Below are 12,510 nucleotides of genomic sequence, written 5' to 3' on the forward strand. Positions count from 1 at the left end.
TTTGAGCATAACCCATTGAAGCTAGAACAGAAGGTGATACAGGAAGAGGTAGGTGAGCAGAAGCTAAATTCATTGGCATCTGTACTTGTCCATTGAAACTATGGATCCTGGAAGACGCCATCATGTTCACAAGGTCTTGCTCTTCCTGATGCATCTCCATTGTTTCAGCAACGGATGAAAGCTCCTCACTCATGGTACCCATGCCATTTTCATCATGGTAACTATTTGAAACACTGTTTGAATCAGCAGCAACATCAAGGCTTTGAAGTGACGAGCTATGCTGCAAAGATGATGGATCATCACTAGAAGATCTTGCACTATGATTTCCAGAAACTTCACCAACCAAGTTCTTCCTCCTACTGCTATAATCTTGCCTTGCAGAAGTGATTTGGTTTTTCACTGTTTCTGACACTCTGTTACGCCTTCCTCGTGTTGAAATTTCAGTAGATGCATCTGTAAGCTCAGGACTAGAACGTGTCCTTGCAAAATGATACCTTCCCTGCACTTCATTCACCGAATAATTAGAACTCCTCTGACTCTTCTCATTTTGTAAACTCTCATTCCCACTATTATTCTGTGCAATTTGATCAGAGATCCTTGATCTATTTAGGTTGCCAGAACTCTTTTGGCTTTGAGTACGTGAAACCGCTGACACATGGCTGGTCCTAGACATGCCTTCTGAGGGGTGAGCACTTTGTTGAGAGGACATTCCATGGAAAGTGTTCATCTCCTGAGTCTCTGATTCATGACCTGCCACATTCTCACTCTTCTTGCTCCTCAAATGGTTCCTTTGATTCTCCGACCCATCAATTTGATCTGGGTTTGATGGTTGCAAGCGCCATAAATCAGAACTTGGTGCATCTGGACGGTTACCACTTCCATGTCTGTCCCATGTGTTCATGAAGAACTGATTGACTTCAGCAATAAGGTTTTCTTTTGGACAATCAAGTAATCTGGCCAGCCTTTTAGCTCCAAATGCGAAAGCACTACGAATCCTGAAGAAATTACCTGTAGAGTATATAAAGGATATAATTACATAATATTAAGTAGATCAACATAATGCTTCTCTGTCTTCCTCACACATCACACATAAACAAACGTGCGCACAAATGCCAGCATCTGTATCCGGATTGGTAAATGCTCTATTTGCATGTTTTTAATTTGTAGTTTTGAGTTGAGAAATTCCACTATAGCCCATTCACAAGATCCCAGTCATCAATTCTTCAAATTTACATACGGAATTAAAAGAACATTCTTCTACTTGAAATAGCACTCATCCTTTTTCTTCGACCTCTCTTTCCTGGATTTAAGTTGGAAAATAAGCTGCAACCAAGGTTTCAACAGATAAACTTACTTTCACTATAATCAGAAGTCTACAGATTTTTCATTTTAAACCTACGCCACTGATGTAGCTATGCCATTAGGTGTAAATAAGAGGATTTTTTATTTTTTAATTCTTGGGTGATTTTGTAATTTGAATTTTCCTTGGATAACATTGGTAGTTAATCTCAAAGTCAGTTTTAGAGTCCAGTTAAGAGTCTTTTATTATCCTCTTAAAAGAAGCATGTAATCAACGCAAGATAGATTGGAATCAATTTTGAAGCATACGTTGGGTTTGTGAGAGTCGAAGGTGGTTTCACTGCTGCACTTGTCCTCTTCTCATCTCTGGTGCCATCCAACTTATTCCATCCTTCCAATCTGTTCTTCCTTTCTTACTTACTGTTCTGCTTTAATGTTTCTATCCCTGTAAATGGCGATATTAACAGTCCAACAAGTGTGGACAGACCTCCCTTTGTTACTTCCCCTTCTTGAAATTTTGGGTGTTAGCCCCTCTACCTTAAGCGACTCTAACCCCAGTTCCCTGTCCGCTAAAACCAATTCTGTTGAGAGATACTTTGCTGAGATCTAACCTGGTTCCTTAACCTCCGCTAGTGTCTCTTCCAAGAATATTTATTTGGTATTTGGATTGTTGATTCTCATGTTGGTTGGTTGGATTCACGAGGGCTGAGGGTTAGGAACTTATTCCTACAATCTCAGGAATAAAGCAAGAAGGAAGAAAATCTTCTCTCTCCTCCACATCATCATCCTCCAAAAGATTGTCCAAATCACATAAAGCAAGAAGGAAGAAAATCGTCCCTAGGAGAGAGAAAAAGAAGAAAAATAAATTAGAAAAAAAAAAGAAAGAAAATAAGAAAAAAATTATAGGAAATTTATTTCTCTGTTCTCTCTCCTCCACCTTAGCACTTTTGGTCTCAAAAGATCTCACAATCAATTGTGAGTTTCTCTCTTTTAGGAAAGAGAAATTTGTTACCCTACCTCCCCATTCCCTATAAATACAACTCATGTAAGAGGAGGAGAGACAATTCATTCTTCTTCTAGTTTTTTTAGTTGCTCTCTCTCTCCCTCTCTCACTCTTTGGTTTTAGTTCTTCTCTATTTTTGCTTTAATCACTTTTGTAATAGTTTTTTTTATGTCAATTAATGCAAGCACTCTTTTATTTTTATTCAGCCTTTTTATGTTTATGATTTATGCAATTGAGTTGTAATTTTTTAAGTTATAGTTCTAGGCTTAGATCTAGGTGACAAGATCACAAGCCGTGGAGCAATTTTTTTTCAAGTTCAAGCATTGATTCAAGTAAGTAGGCTCCTTCAATAGTCTTCTCTCCCCCCTCTCATTCCTTCTTCTGACTACCCTTTCTTTCTTAATTTAGGATTTTTATTTTCAGTCGTTACATTATTGTTATCCCTTTCCCCCAAGGTTCATGGCTAGTGTATGTGTTGGCTTTGCCCCCTCCTAGCCATAGAACCATCAATTTATTGTTTTAATTTTAATTGTCTCCCTTTCCCTAAAGCCAAGTAGAGTAACCCTTGTAAGAGTGACTCTCTGGTCAAGTAGGGAAGCTCATATTATGATGCATCCCTCGGGCTAAGTAGAGAAACCTACTTGTGAGTCTCTCTCTAGCTTTACCCCCTTTCTTTTACTTTTTTTTTTTATTTCAGCATTTTTTTTCCTTTATTTATTTATTTTTTTTATTGCGTGGGTTGTTTATTTTCAGTTATTTATTTATTTAATTTTAGTTGCGTGGCTTGCGTCTTTAAATTCTTAGATGACGAATGGTTAGCACGTTATTTTAGATACATATGTTTAGGACGGTAATTAGAATTAGATCACAACCATTAATCAGTTCACTTTCGCATTATTAAAAGAAATAAAAAATAAAGTGGTTGTTCTCCCTGTGTTCGACCCGTAGCTACACTGATCCGTACGCTTGCGGTTACATTTTAAATCTCAAATAATGTACCGTAGGCAAGAAGCATACAAATACAAGTAATTAAATATAAAAAATATTTCATATATCATGGATTCACATATTAAAATAGGCAAATAAAGATACTGAATTCTTATGATAACTCCCTTAAATTACTCACAAAACTACAACAGTGAGTCAGAAAAATAAATAAATAAATAAAGTAAAACAGAGGAAGAGCTTTTTCTCTCTCAAACTTTCAAACCCTCACAAATATTCGACATTCCCCTCCCCCAAATAATGCTTTATATATCCCTCTATACTGTTGTAAATGCTTTTAAAAGAGATCAACCATTCAAAATCATGATATGCAGGAATATCTGTACTCAGAAGTACTAATATCATGAAGTAATCCTTTGATCGCTCTCCTTCCTCAGCCTCATTCTTTCCATTCCCCTTCCCGCTTCATCCTCCCTTTTCTTCATCTTATTCCCCCCCCCCCGGGTGTAAGGGACAGAAATTGGACCCCATACCTCTCCTCACTCTTGTTACACTTCGACCCTTAAAAATACATGATCATATTTTTTTCCATGGGCTTCAGTGGACGACCATCACAAGTTGGATGACATGCTTCCAGAGCATGGTTTGAGGAATCGGATCAGATCGGCCTGAATCAGTCAGATTGGATCAGTATCAGCCTGGACCGATCCCAATTCTTGGCCGATACCATACTGGTGGATCAGTAAGGGAAAAAGGGAAAAACAGTTAAAAAAAAAAGTTTTTTTTTTACTTGAACCCAAGGGTATTTCTGTCTGATCCGGGCTAATCCAGATCGGTGTTGGCCTTGATCGATCCCAACCTCGATTCCGTCTTCTCAAACCTTGTTCCAAAGTGGTTCTTGAACTGCCTAGGTAATTAAGGGAAAGTCAGTAGAAATTATTTAATAGGACTTACTATTTAAGGTAGTACAACAAGGTTTGTCCTCTCTCCCTCATGCTCTTTTATTCTCACATTTCCAATTTCCAGCACCAAAATCAGTTTCAACCATTGAAATCCCATGACACTATTGTTGAAACCACAAAACCAGCCAAATCAATTGAAGAAAATTCTGGTGATACCTACTACCTTCATCTTCTTTATAACTGAATCTATTAACTCGAAATATAATTATTCTACCAATAAAATCAGTCCAGGTGACACTCAAGACTCCAGATTTCCCATAACAGACATGATTTTCAGCAACAAGTACTTGACCAATTGACTCATTTCCTTCTTTCAACTCCCTTGGAGACTGAATTTGATCCAGTAACTTAATTCCTATATCAATAATTATGAAGTGTTCAGCTTATTCCAAAAATTATAATAAATACAAAGTATTAAGCTTTTGCAAACAGAGAGAGAGAGAGAGAGAGAGAGGAGCAGCAGCAGCAATTTTTCATTTCTGGAACCCAAGATCTTGTTTCCAGAAGTCCAACCTATGTTTACTCAAAAGTCAAAAGCATTCAGACACATTTTGTGACACTGCAATGCTCAAAATGACACAAGTTAGGCTGCCTGTTGATATTTCTTTTTTCTTTGCTATGCTAATCGGCTTGATAAGGCTTATGATACACAATGAGTCTACGAAGAGGTGGTAGAAACAGACAAAACAAAACCAAGAATTTGCTGCAAGTTGACCTAGAAAAGTACCTGATTCAGCTTATAAAAAGATACATCAGACTGTCCAGCATCTTACAACCAATAATTCAATGAGGAGAAAAAAACACAGGATATAGAATATGCAGGATCAAGCTTAGAATTTAAATACCTTTGCTGACACTGCGTCCAAGATTGTTGTTTGTACGTAAAGGATCAATAACATTGAAATGTTTGGAAATGAAGGGTTGGCCCTGGTTTTCTTGGCCACCAGGGAAAACGGCATAGACTGAGCTACAAGCATCAAGAAAGATTTTGCTAAGCAATAGCTCTCCACCATCCTTTCGTGGAGTTTCCGCTGTAAGACATCCAAACAAATATAAGCACTGGTTAATTGGACGATATTTTTCTAATGACAAAATATGGCGAATGAGGAGGATTAATTGTAAATATGGATCCACGATTCCATAAATACCTGATATATCTGGAAGTGAACTAATGGCCACTGGGCCCCAAAGGCTCACACAAAAGTTGTCCCAATCAAAATTACTGAAGAACTCCAGAAAACGATATAGCACCTGCAAATTCCGAGAGAGGACTTTCAACTAGAAAGTTGAAAATAAAAAGAGAGAGAAATAAGGATAGTGAATCATGTAATACCTCAAGAGGCCCAGCAAAGTTATTGTTGAAAACATGAAATATGTATAGAACCAAAGTTTCAAGGGCATATGTTGAAATAAGTCCATGATGAGCACCCAATACGCGGCTCTCATAGTAACACCAAGCTTTGATCAATATAATGCTGCGCTTGAATAGATGATTTTGATTTATCAAATGGTCAACCTGTGAGAGTGAGGATATTTTTCAGAGTGTACACAAAGAATCAAGGTTTATTGATTCAAGCAAAAGGTTTAAGGCCATATGTTCAGAACACCTCACCTCCTCAAGAAAACAAAGGGTACATAACCCACCAAGCTGGTTAAATGATATATCTACAACGATATTTTCTACAAGACATTTTATTATCTTCACCTGAAAGTGAAAGGAAAGAAAAAGAAATTTTCAAAATGCCAACTCAGAGTTCAAAAGAAAAATGCTAGATTAAAGTTCATATAATAGATATACCAAGACAATATTTCTAGAAGACAGTTACAATATATTAAGCACACTGCGTTCACCTAAGGAATCAATGAGCAAAGCAATATCACAGAAAATAACCACAAAAGCTTCGAGAGGAGAGAGATTAATGGTCCTTTCTCATAAATTCATTGGAATAGAAGCACAATAAACTTCAAGCATCTCATTGTTCCATCCTAAGTCTCCAAAAGAAAGTGAACACGTCAAACATCACAGACAATTCCTTATAAAGTATAACCACATTGACAAAAAGTTAAAATGAGTGGGAAAAGCCCAGAGGATTTTGCTAGGTGAAGACAATGGTATGAAATGTTTATAGTTGTACACTCGGCAATCTTGGCCTCAAGGAACCGATGGTTCAATAAGTGGGGTGGTTCAAGTGGAGAGGCGCGTTAGGAGTTTTGTGCGATCGACGTGTACCTGGAAAGCTTAAAAGAAAATTTTGTAGAACAATCATACGGCCAGTTATAATGTACGAGGCGGAATGTTGGAAATTAAGAAGAGGCATGTAGACAAGCTAAGTGTAGTAGAGATGAGGATGTTAAGATGGATGTGAGGGGAAACAATGAAGGATAACGTATGGACGTATTAGAGCGGATTTGAGAGTTGCCCCAATCCATGATAAACTTCAAGATAGTCGTTTGAGGTGGTATGGCCATATAGAACGGAGGCCTGTAGATGCCCCAGTAAGGAGAAATGATCTGATCCAGATATAGGGATCTAAAATTGCAAGGGTCAGACCAAAAATGACCATAGGAGAAGTCCTGAGGAGAGATATGCTCAGATTAGGCCTTGTCTCAAGTATCGCATCGAATAGAGGGACTGGAGGGCTAGGATCCATGTGGCAGACCCCATCTAGCTGTGTGCTACTTGAATTTTCAATTTTATAGGATCTACTTTTGGTAAATCAAGCAATTGAAGAAATAGAGGTAATCTTATCTAAACTCTACCAAAGTTCTTAAAGCCCTAGGTTTTCCATTTTGGTTTCACTAGATGGGGTTTTTAACCACTAAAGAAGCCCAAGATTCCTAGAATAAAAGGTGATTTCAGAGAATTGTGATTAAAATTATGGGAGTTCATAACTATTGCAGGATTCATCCATTTATAATTTGGGATGAATTAGTGATGCAGAACCTGGGTCACAAAACCTTATGTGGGTTTGCCATTGGCCCGCAAGAGTGATAAATATATCAATGGTTGATGGCAAATCTATAATTCACAGCACAATTAAGGGCTCCTTTGGGAAAGGAAAAGACTTTAGGACATATGAATAAATAAGCTCAAAGGAAAGTGGCAGATATGAGATATGAAGGAGAAACGTTATAAATCAAATAAATTTAAGACATAAGGACTTTTATGTAATAGTAATGAGTTTTTTTTTTTTTTTTTTTTTTTTTTTGGGGTGTAAATATGAAGACTTTCTGTCTTCTTCAACCTCATGAAGGACCAGCAAGGGTGGAAACCCAAGTCTGATTCAAAAGAGACAATTCTCTCAATAGGGTCTTCAGTCGACCTGAAATTTCAGGTGTTGATTCCTAATCCCTAACCCTCTTGAACACGCCCAATGACATGCCAAATATTTAGATGCAAGGAATAAAAGGAATCCTGGAAACTGGACCTAACATGAGTATCAGATCCCATCCAACACTGCTTTCAGGGTTTTATCTCATTGTAGATGAAAGCTTAGGGCCAAGAACCTAGGATTCAGGTTGTCTAAGGATGAGCTACCCATTCCCAAAATATCAGGCCCAAGCCGCCCAACTGAGCATCCCAGTTTGGCAGTACCGCTAACAGTACATGAAAAGAGGAAAACAATGGTAAGAATAATAAAAAAAAGGTGAGATATGGCATATGAAAGCACAGTTGAAAAATAACAGAAAATAAAGAAGAATGAAGGAGGCAAAACATGGATCACACCTTAGAAGAGGAACTGAGGTCAGAACCGAGTACAGGAAATGAGAGAAGACAGAAGTCACAGCCCCACATCTGTAAGAGGTAACCAACCTCAAACTTTATTCAATCATCAATACTGTCCAACGATGGGATTACATGGTAGCGTATAAATAACTCAAACTAACCCCCTAATCATACATAAACTCTGAAATAGACTTTGAATCTACTTTGGAGTCTCAACTCCCGCTAACATTATCAATAGCTAACTCTAAAAAAAGGAAATAAATAAACATCAAATTAAAAATTAACACTGATTAACCCTACGTGTAACTGCATCACTGGGGAGTCTAAAATGATAGTTATATATAGAGGCCCCTTGTACCATACTTTTCACAGTAACTTGAATGACTGAAACAGTGTTGCTAATACAGTATTCCATCAAACTGTCATTGTCAAGTGATCCTTCAATGCCCTATATGTGTCAAGCATAGAGAATAGAATAAATACAAATGGACTCCTCTATATCTCCCCCCCCTTTTTTTTTCCTGAGATTAAACCTTACCCATGTCCAAAGCCCCACCCAGATCCATATTTCATAACACATTCTAGCTGCATGGACAGTTCAAAGAAGCAGATATTGGCACAAGATTCAAAAAATGCTACATGAATTCAGTGAAAACTTAGGCTATGTTTGGTAGCCAAGAGAAGAAAAGAAAAAAGAATCTAGAAAATAAAAGAAAAGAAATGAAATGGTAAAAAAAAAAAAATATGTATGTCTGGCTACCATTATAAGAGAAGGAAAGAAAAGAAAATAAAATTTTTTATATTTTCTTGTGTTTTTGGCAAGATTTTTTTTTTGGAGCAAAAGAAAACTTCACAATTCCCAATGTAAAATTTGAAATTCAAAAACTGAATCTTCTTGGTTGAGGACATACCAAGCACAAAGAGAACTTCCTAAACCAAGAAAAAAGTACAAATTTTGTACTTTTCTTTTCTTTTCTTCTCTTGGCTACCAAACACAGCCTTACAGAACTGGAAAAGCAAACACAGCCATATAATATCAGAAAGGCCACAATGATTCTCCATTAACACAATAAAGCATGAATAAAATCCAAAACAAACAAGATTAATTAATTATAAACAGATTCTTGAGCATATGGTTGGCAAAAAAAAATAAATAAATAATGAGAGACAATCATAACTAGGAATGTTGAGATGCATGAATTGGATATATGATCTGAGCTAATTATGAACGAAATGGAAGAGGCAGAGACAGGGTGTTTGGAGAAATATAAACATTATGACATATTTAAAAGAGCTTACTTCTGCCTGAATGTACTGAACTTCTTTTACATGGAATTCAGCATTCTCACTCTTCTCTTCATTCTCAAGCATATCACGAACCTCACTAGCCCAGGTATCCTTCAAATCTTGGTTCTTACTGAAGGCAGTTAGGTCAATGTCCCCATCTGGTAAGTAGGTCTTGAGAGGTACAGACCCAAAGGTGAACACCTAAAGTAAATGAAGATACTTACAAGCCGTCAATAAGAAGATTGAAAATGAAGACATACAGAAGAAACCTTCATATACAGAAAACTATCCCAGAAGTAGGGCAGTGAAGCCCCACATTCCAGAGAACTCGTAATAAACCTTAATTATTATTGGGTAAGCTAGAATAATGTGTTTCTTAAAACCATAAATAACAATCCCACCTTTTTGGCAGCAATAAAGAAGAGGAAGGAGAAAAGGTAAATTCAGACAGTATTCATCCACAACCGCAGATCCCAACAGAATAGGGCCAATGAGCACAAGTTTTGAGGATTACAGAGAATGGTGTTCAATTTTGCAGTGTGCCACCTTGCCTTAATTAGTGCAAAGAACTAGAAGACAATCCTGCCTTGCAAAGCCACTATAGTAAATGAGAAAAGAAACTAAAATGCCACTTCTTGCATCTCACAAAAGTTGCACGCTATTTGAAGCTAGCAGAAGTCATTGATCTACATTGAGAATTTTGAAGATCTTGATACTGAATTCTACAAGTATCAAGCAACAACGAACTAGCCATTCACTTTGTACTAGTTACTACTACATTTTCTGATAACCAATGCAAGCAAATACAAAAGAGGACCAGTAGAAGGGCTTGAATAGCCTCATCCAAAGATTATTAGGAATCATGTCATTCTGTGATTTCAAACATGTGAAAATCACAAGCCACAGTTGAAGACAACTTCCAAATTTCCAACGCTGGACATCCTGGCGCTATGGAAATAGAGAAGTTTTAGTAATCAGATGTATAATATATTCATCTCTTAACATTATTAGTTTTTCATTTTGACAACCTAGGTGCCTCCCCACAACCCCCCCCCCAAAAAAAAAAAAACCCATGATTTCTAAGTTCTTAAACCAACATCAGCAATGTAATCATCAGAGTGATCTGCCAACTAAGTGGGCGAGGCTACATGAATCACGCTAAGCTATCCATGATCCACACATGTAAAAATAAACAATTACCTGTCCTTACAAGCATACATAGAAAGACAAGGAAGATAAGGCAAGATATCATGCATCAATAACACGCCACTCCAATGACTAAAGCACAAGTGTAACAGAATGGTTGCATTTGGCATGTTCACTAAAGTTGGCAGGAAAAGGCAAAGGCAGCTGTAAGAATTTAGTATTAAGAATAATTCCTTAACAGAAGGAACGAAATAGCCCTTGAGATGTAAAGGAAATCCAAAATCAAGTCGAGACTATATCAGTCTCTAGGCATTACACAGTCAACTAATGCTCCAGCTGGTCCAACTCATTTTTTACTTTTTACTACATGCCTGCCCATGCTTACAATAAAAATGCAGAGTTGCAATGATGTTGCCACTAATAATGGTTACTACAAAATAAAAAAAAGCACAGAACAAATCAGGAAACAAAGAAAACAAATGCAACATTGGCCAACCTGACAGGAGAAACACTTCATGATTAACCGCTGCACGTAATCGGCAACAGCATTTCTTCGCTCTTCAGAAGGTGGGTTGGGCTGGATGCAGGCAATCAGCTCTGCAGTTCTCTCTTCGGCTTTAAACCATCTTTCTGGGTCAAGTACTCGAGTCACGGATGCCGCTTCATTTTGCAAGAGGCCATTGGGCAAGAGGCCACTTGGCTGTGCCCCCCAGCCACCATGATCGCCCATACAAGACTAACCCGTAGCTAACCCGTGCTGTCTAAAAGACTGTCCTCTCTCGTGAGAGAGGGTGGCAGAGGTACAGAGAGAGCACTAACAGTTTGTTGCTTCAACACATTGGCGCACCAAATCAACTCTACCAATCTCCAAGAGGGGAGGAGGGAACAATCTCTTATAATTCTTTCATATTAATAGTCAAACAGTAAAAGATTTCAGCCACGACACCAACTCCCCAACAAAATCGAAACTTAAAACAAAGCAGAAGTTACTAGCATCCAGTGGCCAACAATTTTCTCGATAGATTGTATCAAATTATGGGTACTGTATAGAAGGAAAGGATCAGAAGCTGCCTCTGCAAAAGCTTGGACGTGACGTTTCACCACCAAGGAAGAGCAAATGAACGTCAGGAAATATTTCGTGGAGGTTAAACATTTGCTGCGTCTAGCATCAAAATTCCTGATTTAGCAATCTCCATGAATCCGTAAAGCTCATAATCCTAAACCTAACCCTATTCGAGAAGCCTAAGAAAAGACGGGCAGCGCTCCACTATTCTCCTGGAACTCCACAAAAATGACAGGAATAAGAAACAAGGGAAACTCTATAATTGAAACAGAAACCCTAAAGTTAATAAGATCAAATGCCCATGTCTTGAACCCAGCCTGACAATCCAGACAAAAATTATCAAATCCCTGCCCACAACACCTCAAAGTTCAACCAGAAAAGAAACTAAAATGGTGATCAGTAAACCTTCGAACTCAATATTTCTTCAATGTCGACGAATCTTAACAGAAATGGGCTTGGATCAAGTACAAAGTTTGATCAAAAACCAGGTTACAGAGAAAGAAAGCGACAAAACTAACAAAGGCAGCAGGCCCTGCTGGGGTAAAGGGTGGGTGAATCCACCACCAGATACAAGGCAAGGGATGAGGAGAACGGACTTCAAGAAAGCGTAACGAACACCGGACGATTAACGTGAAATTGAACCAATTGAAGCTTTCTATATTCAGATTCCAGGCGGTGGATCGGTCCAAATTAGGGTTTCAAAAAGCTCTGAAAGAGTGGGTTTTGGAGATGTATAAGAAATGTTAAAGAACCTGCATAATGGGGGGAGGGAAAAAAAATGGAAACAAAAAAAAGAATGAGAGAGAGAGAGAGAAGAAGAGAGAGAAAGAGATGAACCGAATGAATTGACGTCTACTGTAGATCCGTAACACACCTACACGGCTACACCCACGCTTGGATTAAGATCTTTCCTATTCGCGAATTGCAGAACTTCATGGTCAGAGAAGAATCTTGAAGGTGAAAGATTCTAATCCAATAGCTGTAACAAAAGATCAAAGATCCTCTGCTAATTACGTCTCATTCTAATCTTGAATTTCTTGAAAAAAAAAAAAATGTTGGGTTTTTCCAAATTCGGATT

The 12,510-nt window shown here is 37.8% G+C and overlaps 1 protein-coding gene across 1 annotated transcript in view; it reads right to left on the reverse strand.

The window, feature by feature from the left end:
- LOC122082266 overlaps positions 1–12,241 on the reverse strand; it is a 21,863-nt gene extending 9,622 nt beyond the window's left edge. Inside the window, exons 1-7 of the mRNA XM_042649729.1 lie at positions 10,866–12,241; positions 9,236–9,424; positions 5,822–5,914; positions 5,543–5,725; positions 5,358–5,460; positions 5,055–5,240; positions 8–1,008 (exon numbers count right to left, since the gene is read on the reverse strand). Of these exons, the coding sequence (XP_042505663.1) occupies positions 8–1,008; positions 5,055–5,240; positions 5,358–5,460; positions 5,543–5,725; positions 5,822–5,914; positions 9,236–9,424; positions 10,866–11,099 (1,989 nt within the window). The 5' untranslated portion in view covers positions 11,100–12,241. The remainder of the gene's footprint in view (positions 1–7; positions 1,009–5,054; positions 5,241–5,357; positions 5,461–5,542; positions 5,726–5,821; positions 5,915–9,235; positions 9,425–10,865) is intronic.
- Positions 12,242–12,510: the final 269 nt, after the last annotated feature.

The sequence above is a fragment of the Macadamia integrifolia genome, chromosome 6 (genome assembly GCF_013358625.1).
Source record: "Macadamia integrifolia cultivar HAES 741 chromosome 6, SCU_Mint_v3, whole genome shotgun sequence".
Classification (NCBI taxonomy): Eukaryota; Viridiplantae; Streptophyta; class Magnoliopsida; order Proteales; family Proteaceae; genus Macadamia; species Macadamia integrifolia.